The sequence below is a fragment of the Schistocerca piceifrons genome, chromosome 8 (assembly GCF_021461385.2).
Source record: "Schistocerca piceifrons isolate TAMUIC-IGC-003096 chromosome 8, iqSchPice1.1, whole genome shotgun sequence".
NCBI lineage: Eukaryota > Metazoa > Arthropoda > Insecta > Orthoptera > Acrididae > Schistocerca > Schistocerca piceifrons.
This window is the reverse complement of record NC_060145.1, coordinates 17,467,188-17,493,173: the sequence shown is the minus strand read 5'-3', so window position 1 is coordinate 17,493,173 and position 25,986 is coordinate 17,467,188. Positions and strand designations below refer to the sequence as shown.

Below are 25,986 nucleotides of genomic sequence, written 5' to 3'. Positions count from 1 at the left end.
GGTTTTGTAATACAATTTTGTTCATTGGACTTTTCTATAAAGATATTATCAATGGCTGTTTGTGAGCAATTGGCTACGCTAGTGGGGAACTTTACAGTGGGAATTAAGTTGAATTATAGTGTTACTAACTCAAATAAGTTGTTATTGGGAGAGTCTTTAAGGAAATCTACATTGAAATCACCAGCAACCACTGTTTCTTTGTTTTTTATTGTTAAATGGGCCAGTACAGCTTCAAGGTGGTTACGAACAGATTAAAGTTACCTGCAGGTGCTCGATATACACTTAATATTATGAAGGATTTTTTGTGAAATTCTACTTCTGTTGCACATGCTTCCATATGCTGTTCTAGGTAAAATTTATGAATGTCTATGTTCTTAAATTTATGGCAGTTCCTGATAAATGTGGCAACTCCTCCTTTCTCCATTTCTGATCTACAAAAGTGAGATGCTATCCTAAAACCTGTAATACTTAAAAGTTCTAGACCAGTTGTCACATTATGTTCAGAGAGGCAGATTATGTCAGCTGGGTTTGAAGACTCTAATACATCTATGCAGATAGTTAATTCATTAATTTTATTTCTCAGTCCTCGAATATTTTGATGCAATAAAGATAGCTGACATTTCACACTGACTGAGTTAAAACTGGGTAGAGTTAAAATATCTGCTGACAGTTGAAAATTATTAACCAATATCTGTTTATGCTGATGTAAAAAGCTAGAATGATGTTTTTTGGTTTCTTTCTCAAACTGAAGGTTTGTCTCAGTTCTAACCTCTCTCAAAATTTGGTTTCTTTCTGTCCTCGCTACCCTAACAAGGGTCTTTTCTGAACCCTATAACCACTGGTATTTTACCACTTATGACAGTGCCTCCCCCTTTAACTTTCCTGCTATTTTCCCCGCCAATTTACCCTTCCCCTTCCTCTTTCTCCCTTAAAGCTGATTTTCCTTGTAAATGCAAAACAACTAATATGTGGAATCGCTGTTAATAATACTGTTTATGCGTCTGACCTGACATATCATGGAAAAAGTTCTGTTGGTTCAGAATTATTTTCATCGTACTTGTATAGTATAATGCAAATGGTTGCTACATATTGGCAAGACGGTAGGTGTTACTTCGTTCCTCCTGGGAAAAACCCTATGATGATAAATATGAAATACTGTTACTTAAAAGCCGTCTTGATTGCAGAAACCTTATTCACATGATCGGTTTTGGTTCCTCTAGAACCATCTTCATATCTGCAATTTCGGTTACAGGAGTAACCTGTCCACATTCAGTAACCTCCTGGAGGCTACTGATTGTGGATGGGTTACTCCTGTAACCGAAATTACAGATCTGAAGATGGTTCTAGAGGAACCGAAACCAGTCATTTGAATAAACATTTTTGCAATCAAAGCAGATTATAAGTAACAGTATATAAAAAGTGATTACGGTATCCCTGCAGACATTGTCTATTTTTGCAAAATATGAAATAAGTCGGACGACAATGTAAGAATTTTACTTATGTTCCATTTTATGTAGTTAAATTTGAAGTGGTTTACTTCCCTTGAGGTTTATACGTAGTTCACATAGATGGCGCCATGTAACCAACTGACGTGTTCTCCACACAGCCCACCTTCTGCAAACATTAGTATTCAACGAACTGTGGATGAAGCCCGACCAACAGGCATTACATGCATTGATCAAAAATGATAGTGGTATGTAATATACAAACCATATGAGTTAAGCCATTAATTGCAACTTTTTATGACATTATCTAACTATGTACCTGTTGTACTCTCAGCAGTGAGAATGGGTAGTTTGTAGCAGAAATCTGGATCTGCCAATAAAATTTCAAAAGGACCACCGATAGCTGAAATATGTTATTTACATCTCAATGTTTCTGTTTTGCAGTATGTTCTTTGGAGCTAGTAGCTTTGTTTACAAAATATGATAATTCACACATGGCAGAGAAATGATCCTCTGACCACTGGAGGTATTCTATTTCAGTTGTTTTATTTTCACTGTTAGATATACGTTTAGTTTTTGTCAAAAGCCTCCCTGAGACTGTTTCCTGAAACAGTGTTGCTGTTGTTGTTGTTGTGGTCTTCAGTCCAGACACTGGTTTGATGCAGCTCTCCATGCTACTCTACCCTACCCAAGCTTCTTCATCTCTGAGCAACTACTGCAACCTGCATCCTTCTGAATCTGCTTACTGTATTCATCTCTTGATCTCCTATGATTTTTACCCGCACGCTTCCCTCCAGTACTAAACTGGTGATCCCTCGATGCCTCAGAATGTTTCCTACCAACCGGTCCCATCTTTTAGTAATGTTGTACCAGAAATTTCTCTTCTCCTCAATTCTATTCAGCACCTCCTCATTAGTCAGATGATCTACCCATTCTTCAGTAGCACCACATCTCAAAAGCTTCTATTCTCTTTTTCTCTAAATTGTTCATCGTCCCCATGTCACTCCATACAAATACTTTCAGAAAAGACTTCTATAACCGATGTTAACAAATTTCTCTTCTTCCAAAATGTTTTTCTTGCCATTGCCACTCTAAATTTTATATAGTCCCTACTATGACCATAATCAATTATTTTGCTTCCCAAATACTGAAACTGATCTACTACTTTAAGTGTCTCATTTCCTTATCTAATTCCGTCAGCATCACCTGATTTAATTCGACTACATTCCATTATCCTCGTTTTGCTTTTCTTGATGTTCATCTTACATCCTCCATTCAAAATACTGTCAATTCCATTCAACTGCTATTCCGGGTCCTTTGCTGTCTCTGACAGAATTATAATGTAATCGGCAAACCTCAAATTTTTGTTTCTTCTCCCTGGACTTTAATTCCTACTCCAAATATTTCTTTCGTTTCCTTTACTGCTTGCGCTCAATATACAGATTGAATAATATCGGAATTAGGCTACAACCCTGTCTCACTCCTTTCTTGACGACTGCTTCCCTTTCGTGGCCCTCGACTCCTGTAACTGCCATCTGGTTTCTGTACAAATTGTAAATAGCCTTCCACTCTCTGTTCTTTTACTCCTGCCATCTATAGAATTCGCAAGAGATTACTCTAGTCAACATTTTCAAAAAGCTTGCTCTAAGTCTACAAATGCTAGAAACGTAGGTTTATCTTTCCTGAACTGCTTTCTTTGGATCTGAAATTATTATATTCTTCTTGAAGTCTGATGGTATTTCGCCTGTCTCATACATCTTGCTCACCAGGTGGTAGGGTTTTGTCATGGATGGCTCTCCCAAGGCTATCAGTAGTTCTGACAGAGTGTTGTCTACTCCCAGGGCCTAGTTTCGATTTAAGTCTTCATGCAGTATCATATCTCCCATCTCATCCTCCTCTACGTCCTATTTCCTTTCTATAGTGTTGCCCTGCAGTACATATCCCTTCTATAGACCCTCTACACACTCCTTCCACCTTTCCGCTTTCCCTTCTTTGCTGAGGACTTGTTTTCCATCTGAGCTCTTGATATGCATTCAGTTGGTTCTCTTTTCTCCAAAGGTCTGTTTAATTTTCCTGTATGCATAATCTATCTTACCACTAGTGATATATGCTTCTACATCCTTACCTTTGTCCTCTAGCCATTCCTGCTTAGCCATTTTACACTTATTGTCGATCTAATTTTTTAGACGTTTGTATCCCTTTGCGCCTGCTTCATTTACTGCGTTTTTACATTTTCTCCTTTCATCAATTAAATTCAATATCTCTTCTGTTACCCAAGGATTTCTATTAGCCTCCGTCTTTTTACCTACTTCATCCACTGCTGCTTTCCCTATTTTATCTCTCAAAGGTACCCATTTTTCTTCTACTGTATTCCTTTCCCCTGTTTTTGTCAATCGTTTCCTAATGCTCCCTCTGAAATTCTCTACAACCTCCGGTTCTTCCAGGTGGTTTGTTTAAAGGAGGCGGGGGTGGTGTAAGGGACCAAACTTCGAGATCATTGGTCCCTTGTTCCCAGTAAAATAACTGCACAGGGGAAAGAAGAAAAGAAAGAAGACATACAGCACAATAACACGAGAATAGAAGCACCAGAAGAACGACAGAACCAATACTACTATGGACAAAACAGGAAAAGAAAACCACAGAGAGAAGCAAGAAACAGGTAGAAGGGATAAAAACAAGAGAGCAGATGCCCGTGGCTGGGCGACCATGAGAATAAAAGCAAAAGCCAGCCACTCTGCGACACATTAAAACATCCAGCCTAAAAGCATTAGAGTGGAAAACACAATGGGGCAAAGGACATTCACGAAAACTTATGTAGAATGATAAAACTCACCGTCACTTATAAAATGTAAAACTAAATCAGCCAATGAGGCGTTGTCAGCTAAAATTAATGGCAATGAGTCCGGTAACTGGAGAGTCCGTCGCCGGGCAGCCAAAGGACAGCTCACCAATATATGAGCTATTGCTGTCAGCCGGGCGTTGCACCGACACTGAGGTGGGTCATCACGGCGCAGGAGGTGGCCGTGTGTCACCCAAGCGTGGCCAATGAGGAGCTGACAGAGAACCACAGTGTCCCTGTGAGAGGCCCACATGGAGGTCTTACACACATTCATAGTCTCCTGAATGGCATGCAGTTTGTTGTGCATACTGAGGTTATACCATTCTATCTCCCAAAGCCACAAAACCTTTCAGCGTGGTACTTAACGCAGGTCAGTCGCAGAGAAGTTGATCTCCATAAGCGGTTTCCGCATAGCCTGTATGGCCAGCCTGTCAGCAAGTTCGTTGCCTGGGTTTCCGACGTTACCTGGTGTCCAGACAAACACCACTGAACGACTGGACCGTTCCAGGGCATAGATGGACTCCTGGATGGTCGCTACCAAAGGATGACAAGTGTAGCACTGGTCGATAGCTTGTGTACGTGTATGGACCTCAAGTATAGGTGGTAACGGCAAGGACTCCAGTTTGGAAAGAATGGATTGGACACGAGCTGCAATTGGAACCCCTGACCTGGGCCGCCGATGCGGAAGATGAACTACCATGGTGATTCGGATGCATAGGAGAACTACGAACATGTGCAATGTACCTGGGCAGCAGTCGTGCACGCCTAACCTGCAATGGAGGGACCCCGGCCTCCACCAGGACGCTGGTCACCAGACTCGTTCTAAAAGCTCCCGTCGCTAGGCGAACGCCACAGTGGTGCACTGGGTTGAGTAAACGCAGTGCTGAGGGCGCTGCCGCGCCATAAACCAGACTCCCATAGTCAACGTGGGATTGAAAAAGGGCTTTGTAGAACTGCAGCAGCGTAGAGCGATCTAAATCCCAGTTGGTGTTGCTCAGGCAGAGAGCATTGAGGAGCTGCTAGCACTTCCGCTCAAGCTGACTAAGGTGAAGAAGCCAAGTCAATCAAGCGTCGAAAACCAGTCCTAAGAATCGATATGTCTCCACTACAGTGAGTGGATCGTCATTAAGGTAAAGTCTGGTTTCGGATGGACGTTACAATGCCGACAGAATTGCATAACACTTGTGGCTGAAAACTGGAAACTGTGCGCTAGAGCCCATGACTGCGCCTTGCGGATGGCTCACTGTAGGCGCTGCTCAGCAACTCCAGTACTGGTGGAGCAACACGAAAAGCAGAAGTCGTCTGCATACAGAGAAGTTGAGACAGACGGCCCTACAGCTGCTGCTAGACCGTTAACGGGCACTAACAATAGAGATACACTAAATATAGAGGCCTGCGGGACCGCATTCTCCTGGATATGAGGCACCAACTTGGACACAGAAAGTACAAAGCGACAGGAAATTTTGGATAAAAATCGGGAGCGGGCCTCGGAGACCCCACTCGTATAATGTGGCAAAGATATGATGTTGCCAGGTGGTGTCATACGCCTTTCGTAAGTCAAAAAAGACAGCAACCAGGTGTTGGCGTCTGGAAAACGCTGTTTGGATGGCAAGATTATAAGTGGTAGTGTAACCCTGGCGGAAGCCGCCCTGACATGGAGCCAGTAGGCCACGTGACTCCAGGACCCAACCCAACCACCCACACACCATACATTCCAGCAGCTTACAAAGAATGTTGCTGAGGCTGATGGGCCGATAGCTACTCACATCAAGCGGGTTTTTATCACGTGTGAGCTCCGAAATGATGGTGCTGTCCCGCCATTGCGATGGAAATACGTCATCGCTCCAGATCTGGTTAAAGATGATGAGGAGATGTCGCTTGTAGTCAGATGAGAGATGTTTAATCATCTGACTGTGAATCCCATCTGGCCCAGGAGCTGTGTTGGGGCAGTGTGCAAGGGCACTGAGGAGCTCCCACTCTGAAAATGGGGCGTTGTAGGTTTCACTGTGGTGTGTAGTGAATGAGAGCACTTTCCCTTCCAGCCGCCGTTTGAGAGTGCGAAAGGCTGTGGGGTAATTCTCTAACACAGAGTCTCGAGCATAGTGCTCAGCAAAGTGCTCGGCAATCGCGATTGTGTCGGTAGATAACACGCCATTTATGTAAACACCGGGCACACCTGTTGGGGTCTGGTACCTGAAAACATGTTTGATCCTTATCCAGAGCAGGGAAGGTGATGTATGGCACCAAATGGTCGCGATGCATCCCTCCAAACACTCCAGCTTCCGTCATTTCATAAGTTGGCGAATGCGGGCACGGAGCCGTTTAAAGGTTATAAGGTGCTCCAGGGAAGGGTGCCGCTTATGTGGCTGTAGAGCTCGCCGACGCTCCTTAATTGCTTCAGAGACTTCTGGAGACCACCAAGGGACTGCCTTTCGCTGGGGGCACCCTAAAGAGCGAGGGATCGCGTTTTCTGCGCCAGGAATGATGGTTGTAGTCACATGCTCAACCATTACAGCAATGTTCCAGTGTGGGGGAGATTCAACGGTGACAGCAGAGGTCAAAGTTTCCCAGTCCACCATGTTTAAAGCCCATCTGGGCAGGCGTCCATGGCCTTGACGTTGGGGTAGTGACAGGAAGATGAGGGAAGTGGTCACTACCACACAGGTCGTCATGTGCTCTCCAGTGGGTAGATGGGAGATGTCCTGGGCTGAAAATTCATAAATCAATGGCTGAGTAACTACCATGAGCCACACTGAAATGTGTGGCGGCCTCAGTATTTAAGAGGCAGAGGTCGAACTGAGACAGTAAAGTTTCGACATCTCTGCCTCGCCCAGTAAGCATCGTGCCACCCCACAAGGGGTTATGGGCGTTAAAATCTCCCAAAAGTAGGAAAGGTTTAGTGAGTTGATCAGTCAGTGCAGGTGATACATTCGGGGATACTGCACCATCTGGAGAGAGATATACATTGCAGACAGCTATTTCCTGTGTCGTCCTTATTCTGACAGCCACAGCTTCAAGAGGGGTTTGAAGGGGTACAGTTTCACTACCTGACACTCGATTATAGTCGCTATGGTTCTTATAATATCCCTTATAGCTGCGGTGGAAAAAACAGCCGCAATTCCACAGGAGGACGATTTCATTGTGAGACTGGGGAAGCCATGGGACATTCAGTGAGGCAGTTTACGCCTCAGGGTCACCTGCTGCCACCGACTTATTGTCTGAGCAGTCTATATCCAATGTGTCTGAGGATCTGGCGAGATCTAGGTCCTCAGTGGACACCAGAATCTCCACCTCATGCACAGATGCAGAGCTTGTAGGTAGCAGTAGTGCGGATGCCACCACAATTCCATGGACTCGGTGATCTTCTTTTTGGATTTCTCTCGCTGCTCCTTGGGTTTACCAGTCTGCGAGGACTCACTGATTCAGTCTCCGTGACTGAGTACGAGTGAGAAGCCCTACGACCAGCTGCTTTTGGGCTCTTCAGCCACTGGTGGGTGTCATCTTTCCCACTAGCAGAAACCTGGGAAGGGAGTGACCTAAGGGACCCCTTCCTAGCGAGAGAAGCCGAAGAAGACTTACACATCTCTGGTGCAGAAGTGGGGACTTATATCCCTGATGGTTGGGGGGTGTTGGCTCCCAAGGTAGGTGGTGCAGAAGCAACAGGGAGGGAAGTGCTCCCCACCATCAAAGGGGGAGTTGTGGTCTTCTGGCTCTGAGAGGTAGCTGGGGTTGGTGGAGCTGATGGGGCTAGAACTGTTGTAGCAGCAGCATAAGTCGATGTCATACGTACAGGATGTAGGTGTTCAAATTTCCTCTTAGCCTCAGTGTAGGTCAGTTGGTCCAGGGTCTTGTACTCCATGATCTTCCTTTCTTTCTGGAGAATCCTGCAGTCAGGCGAGCAAAGGGAATGGTGCTCTCTACAGTTGACACAGATGAGAGGCAGGGCATACAGAGTATTGGGATGGGACGGGCATCTGCAATCTCGACATGTGATGCCGGAAGTAGAACGGAAAGACATATGGCTGAACTTCCAGCATTTAAAGCGCCGCATTGGGGAAGGGATAGAGGGCTTCACATCTCGGGTGATGTACCACCCTCGAAGGGCAAGATGAAGGCACCGGTGGCAAACTCATTATCCCTCGGACCCTGGTGGAGACGCTGAACAAAATGTACACCTCGCAGCTCTAAATTGGCGCGCAGCTCATCGTCAGACTGCACATGAAGGCCCCTGTGAAATATGATACCCTGGACCATATTTAAACCCTTATGGGGCGTGATGGTTACAGAAACATCCCCCAGCTTGTCACAAGCGAATAACGCCCGTAACTGGGCAGAGTTTGCTGTTTTGATGAAGACTGACCCAGATCTCCTTTTGGACAAGCCCTCCACCTCCCCAAACTTGACCTCTAAATGCTCAACAAAAAACTTCTATGCGCTGAATTGATGCCGTGAACACTTAGAGGCTGCTGGTATTTGACCACCAGCTAGAGATGATGTACTACACTTCATCACGTGTCATCTGCCCTGACACCACCCACTCCGATCAGGGGCCCTCCCCACAGGCGCCAACCAGCTGCAGCAAAGGCCACCTGGCAGGATGGCCATTGCTGGGAGTCCCGATGCCCCAGGGTGACAGGCGTCTACTCCTCGGCATATGTGGGGAGTTAATGGCATAGGCATCAGCAGAGCGAACGCTGTGTGGTCAGAGGGCAACAACCAACAGGGTACGTGGCAGCTCCACCACAGTGCACTGCCTACTGTGCTGGATATCACGTGCAACCAAGCAAACAACTCCATTATCATCGTCAGTGTAGGAAACGATACTGCCCAGTTGAGGGAAAAATACGCCCCCAGGAGGGTGACCTCGCCCAACGGTTGGGGAACGAGCAGAAGTGCAGATCCACGTCAACTAAGGATGCGACATGTCTCAGCGTATGATGGACACGATGCACCATGTAAAGCGCCCTTCCCCAATTGGCTCGCTCCTGGGGAAAATTTTGAAAAATGGAGGTCAAACCCTACGGATGACCATCACATAAAGGCCGAAACGTATGAGACTCCTTTTAGTCGCCTCTTACGACAAGCAGGAATACCTCGGGCTTTTCTAACCCCCGGGCCTGCAGGGGGTGTTCTTTCAGTTTATCCAGGTCCATCTCTTTTAAATTCCTGCCATTTTACAGTTTCTTCAGTTTTAATCTGCAGTGATCAGATCAGAGCCCACATCTGTCTTGGAAATGTCTTACAATTTAAAACCTGGTTCCGAAATCTCTGTCTTAACATTATATAATCAATCTGAAACGTTCCAGTGTCTCCAGGTCTCTTGCACGTATACAACCTTCTTTCATGATTCTTAAACTAAGTGTTAGCTATGATTAGATTATGCTCTTGCAAAATACTACCAGATGGTTCACTCTTTGGTTCCTTTCCCCAGTCCATATTCACCTACTGCTTTAATCTCTCTTTCTTTTCCTACTACTGAATTCCAGTCCCCCATGGCTATTAAGTTTTCGTCTCCCTTAACTATCTGAATAATTTATTTTAGAAGGAAGGTCAGTGTTGGTCGTAGTATTGATGGTTTATTGATAGCAAAATCGATTTTCAATCACATAGTGGCCATCTTCAGTGCTGTGGTGTACAAATTAAACTCATAGGCACTGGTATCAAGTTATTATCAGTAACCAAAGCCAAGAAACGACCACAATAAATCAGTTATTGTAACCAAAGCTAAGAAACAATCACAATAACTCAGTTATTGTGATCGTTTCTTAGCTTTGGTTACTGATACTAGCACTGTTATCAAGTTATTATCAGTAACCAAAGCTAAGAAACGATCACAATAACTGAGTTATTGTGATTGTTTCTTAGCTTTGGTTACAATAACTGATTTATTGTGATTGTTTCTTAGCTTTGGTTACAATAACTGAGTTATGGTGATTGTTTCTTAGCTTTGGTTACTGACAATAACTTGATACCAGTGCCTATGAGTTTAATTTGTACACCACAGCACTGAAGATGATCACTATGTGATTGAAAATCGATTTTGCTGTCAATAAACCATCAATATTACGACCTACACTGACCTTCCTTCTAATTTCACGTATATGGTCGTTGTGCACACAGCACTCCATGGAGCCGCCAATCAATAATTTGTTTTATCTCACCATACATTTCTTCAATCTCTTCATCATCTGCGGAGCTAATTGTCACATAAACTTGTGCTACTGTGGTGGGTGTGGGCTTCTTGTCAAACCAGGCTACAATAATGCGTTCACTATGCTGTTCATAGTAACTTATACGCGCTCCTAGCTTGTTATTCATTATTAAACATACTCCTGCATTACCCCTATTTGATTTTGTATTTATAACCCTGTATTCACCTGACCAAAAGTCTTGTTCCTCCTGCCACCGAACTTCACTAATTCCCACTGTATCTAACTTTAACCTATCCATTTCCCTTTTTACATTTTCTAACCTACCTGCCCGATTAAGGGATCTGACATTCCACGCTCCGATCCGTAGAACGCCAGTTTTGTTTCCCCTGATAACGACGTTCTCCTGAGTAGTCCCCACCCGGAGATCCGAATGGGGAACTGTTTTACCTCCGGAATATTTTACCCAAGAGGACGCCATCATCATTTAACCATACAGTAGGGTTGCATGCCTTCGGGAAAAATTACGGCTGTAGTTTCCCCTTGCTTTCAGCCGTTCGCAGTACAGCAAGGCCGTTTTGGTTAGTGCTACAAGGCCAGATCAGTCAATCATCCAGACTGTTGCCCCTGCAACTACCGAAAAGGCTGCGGCCCCTCGTCATACTAACAGGGTAAATCCACCTGATGATGGAGGTTTAAACCTTCGAAATGTGTTGTGGATATAAGTGAACAGTGTCTTGTAGGAGTAAACATGTTGTTTCATTCGATATCAATAACAGTCGCTGTAAAATCTAAACTAAAATGTTCGCATTTAGAATGATACCGGCAGTTAGACCCGTCAACAATGAAAGCGTTCATGAAAACCACTCTTAATATATTGCACCCGAGGTTAAAAAAAGGAAGGAAAAAACCTCAAATCGAGTGTTAAAACACTTCGGTGAAGTCTGCAGAATTAACAGTCTTTACTGTACAGGCGACAAGATACAAATACTAGCTGTCGGATAGTGAAACTAATGGAAGTTGATGTATAGCATATGATGCGTACGTCTAGGCAATACTTAAGGTGTACGCCGGCCGCGGTGGTCGTGCGGTTCTAGGCGCTCCAGTCCGGAGGCGCGCTGTTGCTACGGTAGCAGGTTCGAATCCTGCCTCGGGCATGGATGTGTGTGATGTCCTTAGGTTAGTTAGGTTTAATTAGTTCTAAGTTCTAGGGGACTGATGACCACAGCAGTTGAGTCCCATAGTGCTCAGAGCCATTTGAACCATTTTGAACTTAAGGTATACCTAATAACAGCAGTTGTGTGGTACGAATTATTGAACTACGGTGCCCTGTTAATATACGTGCCAAATTTTCTTGTGTGAGTCGAGATTCCACACTGTTAGTACTGACTAAGTCGTACACGTGCTTCTCCTTTCGTCTTCAGCGTACTATTGTAAAGAGGTAGTTACACAATGAAGTCTGTATGTAAACACTGTCGGTTCTTCACATTTCGTACAAGTGCTTAGGACTCAGTCACTTTATTTACAGCTGTTGTAATTTACGAAGAGTGGTTCTCACGAACTTGTTTCCATTCTGTGACAGCCCTAACTGTTGATTATGGGTTTAGGGTTTATCCCGAAACTTGTCCAAGGAATTAAATGTGCCGCACCTATATGATGTTTCTGAAGGTGCCACTTCAAACAAGGCACGATGCACAGAAGATGTTTAATACTGCACCGTCATCTGTACGATAAATGCTCAGAAGTTCCAGTTTAATACGGGAAACATGAAGTTCTGTAAATGTAAGAGCAGTTTAAAGGAATGGACAGTGTCTTGAAAGGAGGATATAAGATGAACTTCAACAAAAGCAAAACAAGGATAATGGAATGTAGTCGAATTAAATCACATGATGCTGATGGAATTGGATTAGGACATGAGACACATAAAGTAGTAGATGAGTTTTGCTATTTGGGGAGCAAAATAACTGATGATCGTCGAAGTAGAGAGGATATAAAAAGTAGACTGGCAATGGCAAGGAAAGCATTTCTGAAGAAGAAAAATTTGTTAACATCGAGTATTGATTTAAGTGCCAGGAAGTCGTTTCTGAAAGTATTTGTATGGAGTGTAGCCATGTATGGAAGTGAAACATGGACAATAAATAGTTTAGACAAGAAGAGAATAGAAGCTTTCGAAATGTGGTGTTACAGAAGAATGTTGAAGATTAGGTGGGTAGATCACGTAACTAATGAGGAGGTATTGAATACGATTGGGGAGAAGAGGAGTTTGTGGCACAACTTGACAAGAAGAAGGGACCGGTTGGTAGAACATGTTCTGAGGCAACAAGGGGTCACCAATTTAGTGTTGGTTAAAAATCGTAGAGGGAGACCAATAGATGAATACAGGAAGCAGATTCAGAAGGATGTAGGTTGCTGTAGTTACTCGGAGATGAAGAGGCTTGCACAGGATAGAGTAGCGTGGAGAGCTGCATCCAACCAGTCTCTGGACTGAAGACCACAACAACAACAACAACAACAACAAACAAACAAAGACGGCCTCTGGAAGCTACTAGGTCCAAAGAACATATAGTAAAACGGAAACATTATCTCAAAGTACAAAAAATATACATCACAACAACAGCATTGTTTCGGAATAAGTTTTAAGGGATTGTGGAGACTTCAGTTTGAGTTGCTGAATATATGAGTTGGAATAAATATGGCAAATGGAATACAGATCCTATTCTGTCAAGTCTATATAGCTGAAATTTCATACTCATTTATGTAATCAGGTGACATGTTGTAAACTTTAAGTTCCACCTGATGATGGAGGTTTAAACCCTCAAAACGCGTTGTGGATATAAATAAACAGTGACCGGTAACGGTAAACTTGTTTCATTCGATGCCGGCAACATGTTTATACTGAAACATGTGCGAGTAGTGTCAAGTAAAATATAGGTATCGAGTTCGTGAGATGTAACTCAAGACGAAGTGAAATATTACATTGCCATACGACTTTAGGCGACAATTAGGATACAAATAATCTTTGCTTATATTCGTAATTAATACGTTTACAATATTGTCTAGGGTTAAAAGTAACGGTGAGTCTGCTTTAGCGGAAGCTAAGTTCGGCACGTACAAACCTTCTGTGTAGAATATTATACGGTATTTACAACTACTACTACACGCATGGATGAGAAACTGTTTATCCTGAGTTATCCGAACGCCTCCTATCCAGCCCCTCCCGCCTCTTCTCGCCCTGACTGGAAACTTCCACACGGCCAGCAGGACGCAGAACGTTTAGAGAGTCACCTAAAACACTGGAGAACACCCGCTGTGACGCGGGTGAGCGTAGAAGGGCCGTCCTACATTGATGACTTAGCGAACAGGGTTAGTTGCAGCTCGGGAGTTTCGTAGATGATGCAGTTACCTACGATAACATTGTACCTGCTAAAAATTGAAGAAACGTCTAGTCAAATCCCGAGAAAAGATCGGCGTAGTGCAAAGACTAGCTCTTAATCAAGAGAAATGCGAACTTGTGCACTTCACTACACCTAAAAAAGTGGCATACTTTGACTACAGGATTAACGAATCAAAAGCAGTGTCAGCTATGCCACGGAAATATTTCGGAGTGAGCAAGTGTAGAGAGACGTTACAGGTTCACTTTATGACGATTCTGTAATGAAAATACCAGCACTGAGTTTACATGTCAGCGACCTAGCATAATACTGAAAAGCAGTTTGTTGTCATGGATAAAGAACCAGCGCTTAAATCAAAACATTTTATTAAAATGTAATAAAATTTCACTTTCATTACGCTGGCTCCTGTTGTTATCATTGTGTTAAAATTCGTCGCAAGTGGCTTCTTTAAATAACGTGCATGGAAGGCGATATTGTTTCTTAATCTTGCACTTTTATTGGAGTACTGTCTTTCACCACATCATCCACATAAACGCAGTTGTGTACAGACATGATACACATCGGTTTCAAAGCCTTTTAATACGCTCTAATTGCATCACAGGAACATGCCTCACACGTCTTCCCTCTAAACTTTGTGTAGAACAGCTGCATGACAAGCGACGCTACGTGTGATGAAACACATCAGCTGACGGTTCAAAAGTGTGTGAATTCCTAAGGGACGAAGCTGCTTAGGTCATCGGTCCCTAGACTTAAACACTACTTAAACTAACTTACGCTAAGAACAACACACACACCGATGCCAGAGGGAGGACTCGAACCTCTGACGGAGGGGCCTGTCTGTCCGTGACATGACACCTCAAACCGCGCGGCTGACGGTTCCAGAAGTTTCGAGAACAACACTCCCGAGTAAATTGAGTGATTTGTATTTCCAGAATTTACATACGTTTTAGTTTATTGGTTTCTCTGATAGAGTTGTTATTTATGTAAATCTTTTTGCAGTGAACTATAAGTGACGTAAATTAAATATTTGTAAAAAAATTGTAAATAACTTCCTGTGTTGTTATGTTATCGACCTTGATGTGACTTGGAAACATATAAAATATATAACTCGTGACTGACGTTTGAGAAGTAAGTGTAATTGTGTTTTAAAATTAACAAAAGATATTTTCGTTTACTTTTAAAAAGGTTTTGTCGATGAATTTAAGAAAATCACTTTTCAGAATTTCTTTACTTTTCGAAGATATTGACATTCAATAGAAAATAGAAATTGCAGAAGAATTTGTATTTAGAAATTAAATATGTTTATTTAAGTCTATGCAATTGTTTGCAAAATTTAAAAGTAAAACAGAGTTCAAATCTGGCTGGTAGTGGGAGGGTATCGTACACTTCAATAAGGAGAAACGTGGTTCCGCCAGGGCTTGTTTTGTTGCAATTTGTAGGCAAGACACATGACAAACAGGCTGTTATTAGTTCTAGGCGCTACAGCCTGGAACCGCGCGAGAGCTACGGTCGCAGGTTCGAATCCTGCCTCGGGCATGGATGTTTGTAATGTCCTTAGGTTAGTTAGGTTTAAGTAGTTCTAAGTCTAGGGGACTGATGACCTCAGAAGTTAACTCCCATAGTGCTCAGAGCCATTTGAATTTTTGTTATTAGTTGGTGAGGCTCTGGAGAACTGCACTTTGTCCACGAAAGACATTGCATAGAAAACACTCGTACTGACCGCATTTGCGTACTGCTAAACCTTCGGGGCCCGTACCTGTCGCACTGACGCAGGACATGAAGCGTATACAGAGACGCGGTGCGAACTGCCACATACTGTTTTCATTAACCAGGGATCTAACATAAATGCTGATAAATATCAGCTGGCAGACACGCGAGAAAAGAAGCAGTACAACTCCCGAGAAGACGCTGCGCAATCTTCGAGAACCGTCGCGCCTTTCGGGGCAGAAACTACGAATATTTCTCAGGCCGCTACGTGTCCACTCAGTAGAGATCGAGCACACAGACCCGGGGCGAATAACGTCTCAGACCACAGCCGTACAAGCAGCGATGCTTTGGCGCGCTCCATCCGCGAGTGGAAAGCGAGGAAACCTGCACGTGTGTGGTACAATAAAGAGAGTATCCTGTCTCACGCAATGCACAGTGAATCACACATTACGGAAGCAGATGCAGACATGCGTCGAGTTTTGAAGAACTGTGCTGTCGCTTACGGCTGAAACATCAAAGATATCCAGTCCAGGCGAGAGATTTGGAGCGAACTGGCACCGACAGTAACACCTAACCTGCAACTGTCACTGAAATCGGTGTGCTTATCTCGCCAGATAGAGGTTCCGGTAAACACTGGCGTAAACCGTAGCAGTTTTCGAGACGCAGCTGCCACTTCCGACCGAAGCCACAAACAAGAGCTGAGCAGGCGGCGCTGCAGAGAGTAATCGCGGCGCAGCGGCCTTACCGTCTCCCGGATCCTCCTCGTTCAGCCGTCTCGCCATTGCAAGCAGCACGCCCGCCTGCACGGACCCCGTTCGCGGTGCTTGACGGAGCTACACTGCGCGCGGCGGACACACCGAGGAAGAGAGCCGGCGTGACGTCACGGTAGAGTCCCGCGAGGAACTGGGCGCGGGCGCCTCCTCCCCCTCCTCCCCCCCTCCCCCCCCTCGCGCACTGACCGCTCACTCCCCACCCGATCGCGCGAAATCATCGCTCAGCGTCCGGCAACAGCTCGCCCCTCACTGCCGCGATATCTCCGTATCGTGACGAGTTAGATAGTTATGTGCGTGTTCGACAGATCGTCATTTCACTCTTTCGTTACGAAGTAGGAGCCAGATCTACGATTACTGCACACTTCCTCAGCGAAAAATATGGGAACATACTGAGCATTTGCACGATGAATGGTGTACTTGTCCACGTTCTTCCGAGTTGCTGTTTCCGGTTTCTGCACGATATTTCGACGACCACCCCTCACTGTTCTTCAGGTGCTGCCATTTTTCTGTTATGTGTACTCCTTGCCTCGATTCCAAACAGACTAAATTGTTGTTGGCACGCCACTGTTTATACACCGAAGAGCCCAAGAAACTGGAACACCTGCCTAATATCGTGTAGGGACCCCGCAACACGACGTGCCGTGGACTCGAATAATGCCCGAAATAGTTCTGGACGGATTTGACACCATGAATACTGCAGGGCTGTTCATAAATTCGTAAAAGTACGAGTGGATGGAGATCTCTTCTGAACAACATGTTGCAAAGCATCCCAGATATGCTCAATAATTTTCATGTCTGGGGAGTTCGTCGGCCAGCGGAAGTGTTAACACTCAGAAGAGTGTTCCTGGAGCCACTCCGTAGTAATTCTGCACGTGTGGCGTGTCGCATTGTCCTGCTTGAAGTCCGTCGGAATGCACGATGCACAGGAATGGATGCAGGTAATCAGAGAGGATTCTTACGTTCGTGTCACCTGTCAGAGTCGTATCTAGACGTATCAGGGGTTCCATATCACTCCAACTGGACACGCCCCACACCATTACACAGCCTCCACCAGCTTGGACAGTCCCCTGCTGAAATGCAGGGTAAGCGGATTCGTGAGGCTGTCCCCAAACCTGCTCACGTTCGCCAGCTCGATATAATTTGAAGCAACACTCGTCCGACTAGGCAACATGCTTGACGGGCCCAGGAGAGGCGTAAAACTTTGTGTCGTGCAGTTATCAAGGGTACACGAGTGGGACTTCCGCTCCGAAGCCGGCCGCGGTATCCGAGCAGTTCTAGGCGCTTCAGTCCGGAGCCGCGCGGTCGCAAGTTCGAATCCTGCCACGGGCATGGATGTGTGTGATGTCCTCAGGTTAGTTAGGTTTAAGTAGTTCTAAGTTCTAGGGGACTGATGACCTCAGACGTTAAGTCCCATAGTGCTCAGAGCCATTTGAACCATTTTTTCAGCTCCGAAAGCCCATATCGGTCATGTCTCGTTGAATGGTTCGTACGCTGACAGTTGTTGATGGCCCAGCACTGAAATCTGCAGAAATTTGCGGAACAGTTGCACTTCTACCACTCGTCGTCGGTCCCGTTTTTGCAGGCTCTTTTTCCAGCCGCAGCGATGTCGGAGATTTGATGTTTTACCGGGTTCCTGATATTCGTGGTACGCTTGTGAAATGGTCGTACGAGAAAATCCCCACTTCATCGCTACCTCGGAGATGCTGTGTCCCGCCGCTCGCGCGCCGACTAAAACACCAGGTTCAAACTCGCTTAAATCTTGATAACCTGCCATTGTAGCAGCAGTAACCGATCTAACAACTGCGCCAGACACGTGTTGTCTTATAGAGGTGCTGCCGACCACAGCGCCGTATTCTGTTTACATATCTCTGTATTTGAATGCGCCTGCCTATACCAGTTTCTTTGCTGCTTCAGTGTAGATGACTGTGAGTTCGATTCCCAACCTTCCAATGACCGCACTGGTGCTATTTTGTTTTTCGGAGCCCGCAACGATGTTATGTAAGACGCGTACACTCTCAGCGTTTCCGTGACGGCTTGCGAGATATTAATAAACTGCGTGCCGGTCCCAGTGTTTGTTTAAATTGAAACCTCCGTCCCTGTTTATGAGGTTTACCGACACTTCTATTCCGAAAGACTCCTTGATTATTCTAGCCCAGGAACGTGGCCCTTTTCACCGCGATACTGCTCACTTCGCATTTCATTTCGTGATTATATTCGAGGCAATGCTCCGCGAGAGCTGATCTCCTCGGTTCTCGTAGGCGGGTGTGTCGCTGATATTCCTCGCAACTCCCCTCGGCTCTTGTAATAACTGCCCTTCGCGAGGCGCCGGCCGAGGTGGCCGAGCGGTTCTAGGCGCTACAGTTTGGAACCGCGCGACCGCTACTGTCGCAGGTTCGAATCCTGCCTCGGGCATGGTTGAGTGTGGTGTCCTTAGGTTAGTTAGGTTTAAGTAGTTCTAAGTTCTAGGGGACTGATGACCTTAGAAGTTAAGTCCCATAGTGCTCAGAGCCATTTTTTTTAACCTTCGCGAGGCATGCCACATTCGCAATATCGTGCACACGTGGTTTCGCAGATCTAGATAGTCCTTAACTTTGCAAGGAAGACATTTTATCTTCGATGACGGGACCGAAATGTACTGCGTGTCTAGTTTACGAGTCATTCAGAATACTGGGATAGCATACCGTATATAAGCTATTCTTGTCTTTTCTTGCTCTGTCTCAGTCTTTACTTCTTTCTCAGGCGTTCTCGATTTTGACTGTAACGAAGAAGGGACGCCGAGTATTGCCTCGAATACAATCGTGAAATGAAATATTACGAGACCGGGTATCGCGGCACAAACTCCAAGTTTCTTGAACAGCGTAGTTAAGCAGTCTGCCTAAATAAAGAGGTCGTAAAACGTAATAAAAAGCGACAGAGGTTTGAGTTTAACCGGAGCTTGCGGTCCAGCACTCAGTTTATTAGGTTCTCGTCGGCCATAAAATCCATCATAGCTGGGCAACACAGGGAGTACGTGCCTTTCATGGAATATCATTGTCGGCTCCGAAAAACAAAACAGCATAAATTGCGCACAGTGGCAGTTCTGGAGTCGAACTCACAATCCATAGACATCACAAAAATACACTCCTGGAAATGGAAAAAAGAACACATTGACACCGGTGTGTCAGACCCACCATACTTGCTCCGGACACTGCGAGAGGGCTATACAAGCAATGATCACACGCACGGCACAGCGGACACACCAGGAACCGCGGTGTTGGCCGTCGAATGGCGCTAGCTGCGCAGCATTTGTGCACCGCCGCCGTCAGTGTCAGCCAGTTTGCCGTGGCATACGGAGCTCCATCGCAGTCTTTAACACTGGTAGCATGCCGCGACAGCGTGGACGTGAACCGTATGTGCAGTTGACGGACTTTGAGCGAGGGCGTATAGTGGGCATGCGGGAGGCCGGATGCACGTACCGCCCAATTGCTCAACACGTGGGGCGTGAGGTCTCCACAGTACATCGATGTTGTCGCCAGTGGTCGGCGGAAGGAGCACGTGCCCGTCGACCTGGGACCGGACCGCAGCGACGCACGGATGCACGCCAAGACCGTAGGATCCTACGCAGTGCCGTAGGGGACCGCACCGCCACTTCCCTGCAAATTAGGGACACTGTTGCTCCTGGGGTATCGGCGAGGACCATTCGCAACCGTCTCCATGAAGCTGGGCTACGGTCCCGCACACCGTTAGGCCGTCTTCCGCTCACGCCCCAACATCGTGCAGCCCGCCTCCAGTGGTGTCGCGACAGGCGTGAATGGAGGGACGAATGGAGACGTGTCGTCTTCAGCGATGAGAGTCGCTTCTGCCTTGGTGCCAATGATGGTCGTATGCGTGTTTGGCGCCGTGCAGGTGAGCGCCACAATCAGGACTGCATACGACCGAGGCACACAGGGCCAACACCCAGCATCATGGTGTGGGGAGCGATCTCCTACACTGGCCGTACACCACTGGTGATCGTCGAGGGGACACTGAATAGTGCACGGTACATCCAAACCGTCATCGGACCCATCGTTCTACCATTCCTAGACCGGCAAGGGAACTTGCTGTTCCAACAGGACAATGCACGTCCGCATGTATCCCGTGCCACCCAACGTGCTCTAGAAGGTGTAAGTCAACTACCCTGGCCAGCAAGATCTCCGGATCTGTCCCCCATTGAGCATGTTTGGGACTGGATGAAGCGTCGTCTCACGCGGTCTGCACGTCCAGCACGAACGCTGGTCCAACTGAGGCGCCAGGTGGAAATGGCATGGCAAGCCGTTCCACAGGACTACATCCAGCATCTCTACGATCGTCTTCATGGGAGAATAGCAGCCTGCATTGCTGCGAAAGGTGGATATACACTGTACTAGTGCCGACATTGTGCATGCTCTGTTGCCTGTGTCTATGTGCCTGTGGTTCTGTCAGTGTGATCATGTGATGTATCTGACCCCAGGAATGTGTCAATAAAGTTTCCCCTTCCTGGGACAATGAATTCACGGTGTTCTTATTTCAATTTCCAGGAGTGTATATCTATCTGTGTGTGTGTGTGTGTGTGTGTGTGTGTGTGTGTGTGTGTGTGTTCGAGATCTCCTCCTAAACCACCAGACCGATTTCAACTGAACTATGTACACATACCCCTTACTGTCATGCAACAACCGCTGTGGGGGCAAGAACCGTCTACCTATCATAGTTCAAGAGATATGGCGTCAGAAACAATAAGATGCATGAAAAACTGCCTCACTATGCATGACGTATAAATGTATTACTTCTGTGCTACTAACTGCATTTGCAATAAATATCACAGGCAGTATCCACAAATGCCCTTAAACTCACCTTCAAACGTATATCATGGTACCACACATAGTTCAGGAGAAATGAGGTCATAAACACTGAGATGCGTGAAAAACTGTCCCATTCTAATGACATTTAAATTTATTACATCTTTTCCACCCACGCTATTCGCAACACATTTTGTACACTGTATCCACATATGCCGCCGAATGTACCTACAAAATTACAACACTTTATGGCACGTAGGTTAGGAGATATGACGTCATGAACACTGGAATAGTGAAAAAATGCCTCATCATGCATGAAGTTTTAACACATTTATTCTTTCCTACTAAGAAGATCTACGCTTGAGCCAGCTTAAGTAAATCTGTGACACCTTGCAGCGCTTTTGACAGCTTTAAGAAACTGTGGAACACAAACGATTGTCAGTGACAACAATAGCCATCTACGGTGCTATGGAGAGGCGAAGCCACAGAGATGTTTAGAAAATCACGCTATAGACACACGGAGCAGCTTTGCCCAGCGTACAGAAATTGTTTGGAATCGTGAGATCATGCTTCTTAATTTGGATGCTGCACTTATACATTTGTACACAAAGCATATTTCTTTGTACAACAGTTTCACAACACCAAAGGTGATTTCACGAATACGTGAAAATGAAATTTTTTCCATACTTCACTACAAACGTAGTTCACTTTTTGTTTTTGTTTCTAACAGAAAATTTTCAAAATAAATACCCGCGTTTATCAGCCAGCTGTCAATAGCGGCGCAATAGCAACAACAGTTGACTGGACTCCAGGCACGGAGCAGAGTCTGCACAGGATACGGTGGCGATGTACAGCGACCAATTTTCGACCAAAGCGCTGGGCAAGTTCATTCGTTTGTTCGCAAGAAGCCAACAGAGTGCCACGTTTCGGCCGGTCAGCGATGACAGAATAGAGGAGCACACCTTGCAGACTTTCTCAAACGATTTTGCACAGATTATTCGGTAAAAAATTTCATTTTTGCTTTACTTGTAGCTTTGTATGTCAGATTCATTATGACGTGCCCATCATTTCGCAAATGGTCACAGTTATTGTGATACGAGGGTTGTCCAGAAAGTAAGTTCCGATCGGTCGCGAAATGGAAACCACTGGGAAAATCCGGTAAAGCTTTGCGCAGATGTGTTGGGCAGTGTCTCTAGTATGTCCGTCGATCGTGTCGCGTCGCTCTTTTCAGTTTTGAGTAAACAGTGAGCACCTAATGATGCGTAGGGAATAGCGTCTCCCGCCATGTATGAGGGCCTAGTTAGAGATTTCGCCTGTGTCATGCAACCCACATACCACAACTGCCGAGCAGTTCCTTCTTCATGCCAATTCTCGGCCGCACACTGCAGGGGCAATGAAGTCGCTCCTGCAGCGTTTCCTATGAGAAGTGTTTGACCACCCACAATACAGTCCGTAATTGGCTCCCTTGAGTCCCATCTCTGCTCACAAGAACCTCTGGCTATGAAGACAAAATTCTTCCACAGACAACGAGATGCAGACCAGTGCAGATAACTGGCCGAAAGCACGGGCGGCTGCTTTCTATGGCGAGGATATTGGAAAGTTGGTACAACAATACGACAACACTCAAAGTTGGAGCGGCGACTTTGTAGAGAAGTAGGTCGAAGGTGTATCTAACTGTTGCAAATAAAACGTTTCTGTTTTACACTGTGGTTTCCATTTCGCGAGCGATCGGAACTTACTTTCTGGACAACCCTCGTATTTACGTGGAAGTAAGGCACTGCACGAAATTCGAAAATGGTGCGTATTACACAACATGTTTCTGTGTATGAAATTTAGCTAACATATCGCATCTTTGAAACTTCCTGGCAGATTAAAACTGTGTGCCTGACCGCGACTCGAACTCGGGACCTTTGCCTTTCACGGGCAAGTGCTCTAACATCTGAGCTACCGAAGCACGACTCACGCCCGGTACTCACAGCTTTACTTCTGCCAGTATCTCGTCTCCTCTGCAAGGTTTGCAGGAGAGTTTCTGTAAAGTTTGGAAGGTAGGAGACGAGATACTGGCAAAAGTAAAGCTGTGAGTACTGGGCGTGAGTCGTGCTTCGGTAGCTCAGATGGTAGAGCACTTGCCCGCGAAAGGCAAAGCTCCCGAGTTCGAGTCTCAGTCGGGCACACAGTTTTAATCTGCCAGGAAGTTTCATATCAGCTCACACTCCACTGCAGAGTGAAAATCTCATTCTGGATATCGCATCTTTCTTTGGACTTCGGTGGTGGCCTTTATGTGTCACCATCATGTTTATTTTGTATGGAGGATGTGCTTTTTCAGAAGCTACGGATCTCACTTTTCCTCGATTCCTCACTCAACAAACCAGTTTCAGAATTCTCTCGCAGTTGTATCTGCACAACATGTTAGCGAGGTGAGACTGTGTAAACACCACCGTGTTTTGACAAAAGACGCAAATTGTAGTACAGCAAAGAAGATAAATGTGCAGGCGTTACCCAAAATTCACCCCCTAGTGACACATCTCTGAAAGTTTCAAATGGTTAACAAGCCAGGCAAAAATAAATCGTTGCATTTTCGGCGAAATCCTTTTTAGATACTAACCAAAGCAGAGATGAGATTGGATCTTTTTGAATGGTCGCTGTGCAAGTGTGGGTGTGGAGGGATCCTGCATAGTATTCATAAAAAATGTGAGCGAAGGCTTCAGTTTAGAATGGCGCTTCCCCTCCGGCACTCGGCATTTCCCCTACAGCGCCTTCCCATACCCCCCACCACTACCGCTATGCCACGCGTGCCCTGCCGACTCCGCCCCAACTGGCCACGGTACTCTGTGTGGACTCTACACGTAACATCAGCACCTGAAGAAGACAGCTCAGTAGCTCGTCAAAATTTTCCGCATAAAATGGAAACAGCAGCTTGGCAGAACATTCGCGAGAACACTATTAATCAGTCGAGCAAAAAAAGGAAGATCGGATTCAATGTCCCATCGACGTAGAGGTCATTAGAGAGAGAGAGCACAGCTCGGATTGTGTCAAGGATGGTGAAGGAAATTGGGCATGTCCTTTCAAAGGAACCATCCTGGCATTTGCCTGGAGGGCTTTAGGAAATTACGGAAAACCTAAATCTGCATGGCTAGCACGTGTTTGGACGTGAGCCCAGTGTGCCCACCATTGCAGCGCATCGCTCGGTATTAATGTCACGTCGACAAAACCTGAGACAATGTTTACATGATTGTCTTCAGCTCTGTTTTTCCCATAGAGAGCTTTATACATGACTTTTGTTATTACACGTTCTGTGGAGTAGAACACTTGTCAAGCAAGCTGAGAACGCTGAAGAAATGATGAATAGCTGATCCAGTGTCGATATGCAGCAGCAGCTCATTGTTACTGCTTGTTACGTATTTCTCCGCCTTGCAAAACAGTTCTTCAGTAGGATAAGCAGATGGGAAAAAATTGTTTATGATGATAACACTGACCATTTTAAAAAGAGGAGACTCATTGCAAATAGGCGCAAATACTAAAGTCATTATCAGCATGATAGCTTACAGAGAAAAAACGCTTACCTGGCTATAATCGAGAATCTTAGTCACAGCTGCAGCAGTGTTTCATTTATATTTGTCAGTGGCACCCACTTTGGTCAAAGGTGATGAATTCGTTTCTTGCACCACAAAATTGTAGAACTGTTCAGAGGAGATGTTTTGAAATTATATTTCACCATGACGATCCCCATAACTGCCTGTGCCAAGCAATGGTTTCTTTCTCTTCAGTCAACTGAAATGCCATTAACGAAAAAACTCTTTCATTTTTTCTCACTGTTGCTTGGAATAGAAAAGAGAATAGGGAAATTTTCAAAAGCTGTGAGAAATATTTAGGACATGCCGACCCTTTTCAGTTCAAGAATTTTCACCTTTTCCCCTCTCAAGTTAAATTCGTTTCTGCGCCGTAATTACCTGAGTTGACATAACGCTGTAAACTGCAGAACTGATGAAACAGCTAAGAAAAAGGAATACTAATTCTTGGGGTTGCAAGTGACTGTTCTATGCCCTGCAAGAAGTCGACAAATTTAATGTTATTTGCAAGAAAACAATCGCCAACAGGAACGAACGCGAGAGTAACCATTTTTCCTTCAACCGGATCTTCGACGATAATGTGTTTACGAAGAAGGCGTGGTTATCCTCACCGAAACTTAGGTCAACATCTGGTTTCTATTTGCAGTCGAGGCGGATTCTTTATAATCGTTGACATCACGTATTATCATGCTCTTTCTTCCTCAGTCATGAGTTATCCCTGAATGGGAAGACATAGGTTGTTGTTGTTGTTGTTGTTTGTTGTGGTGGTGTTCAGTCCGAAGACTGGTTTGACGCAGCTCCTCGACGCCTCTCTATTGTGTGCGAAGTTCTTCGTCTCTGTAAAACAGTGCCCTGTAAAGTGCTCCCAGTGAAATATACACCCAGTGAAATTTACACTCAGAAAAGATCGAGGAAGGGTTCATGAATCATCCCGTCATAACTCCGCGACTTGCCCGGCAGATATAGAAGCTGATGTCCCACCTTGTTCCCACACACAACCATAGGGGGAAGCACAAGCGGCCAAAGACACCACTAGCAAGGACATAACAAGCTATGACGAGCCAACGTACGCTCACAGGCGACAACATCGGCAAGCCCCTGCACAGCAGCGACAATGCTGATGCTGACCAAGAATCCAACACCGGTACCCAGCTGCAACCGCTGGGTAGCACCGCTCCACAGCGTCACTACTGTTCTTTCAAATCGACCCAACTATCGCAGAGGCCTTTTTGGCCTTGGCTCGTTTCTTCCTCTGCCCTTCAAACTGCTACCCTTCGTTCAACTTTCGACCCCATCTATCTCCAGTTGAGCATGTATTA

The 25,986-nt window shown here is 45.5% G+C and overlaps 1 protein-coding gene across 3 annotated transcripts in view; it reads right to left on the bottom strand.

Annotated features, from left to right (window-relative positions):
* Positions 1-16,394, bottom strand: part of LOC124711365 (peptidoglycan-recognition protein SB2-like) — a 134,999-nt gene extending 118,605 nt beyond the window's left edge. For all 3 annotated transcript variants that reach the window (XM_047241405.1, XM_047241406.1, XM_047241407.1), the window contains exon 1: positions 16,278-16,394. In XM_047241405.1, coding sequence (XP_047097361.1) covers positions 16,278-16,314 — 37 coding nt within the window. In that variant the 5' untranslated portion in view covers positions 16,315-16,394. The remainder of the gene's footprint in view (positions 1-16,277) is intronic.
* Positions 16,395-25,986: the final 9,592 nt, after the last annotated feature.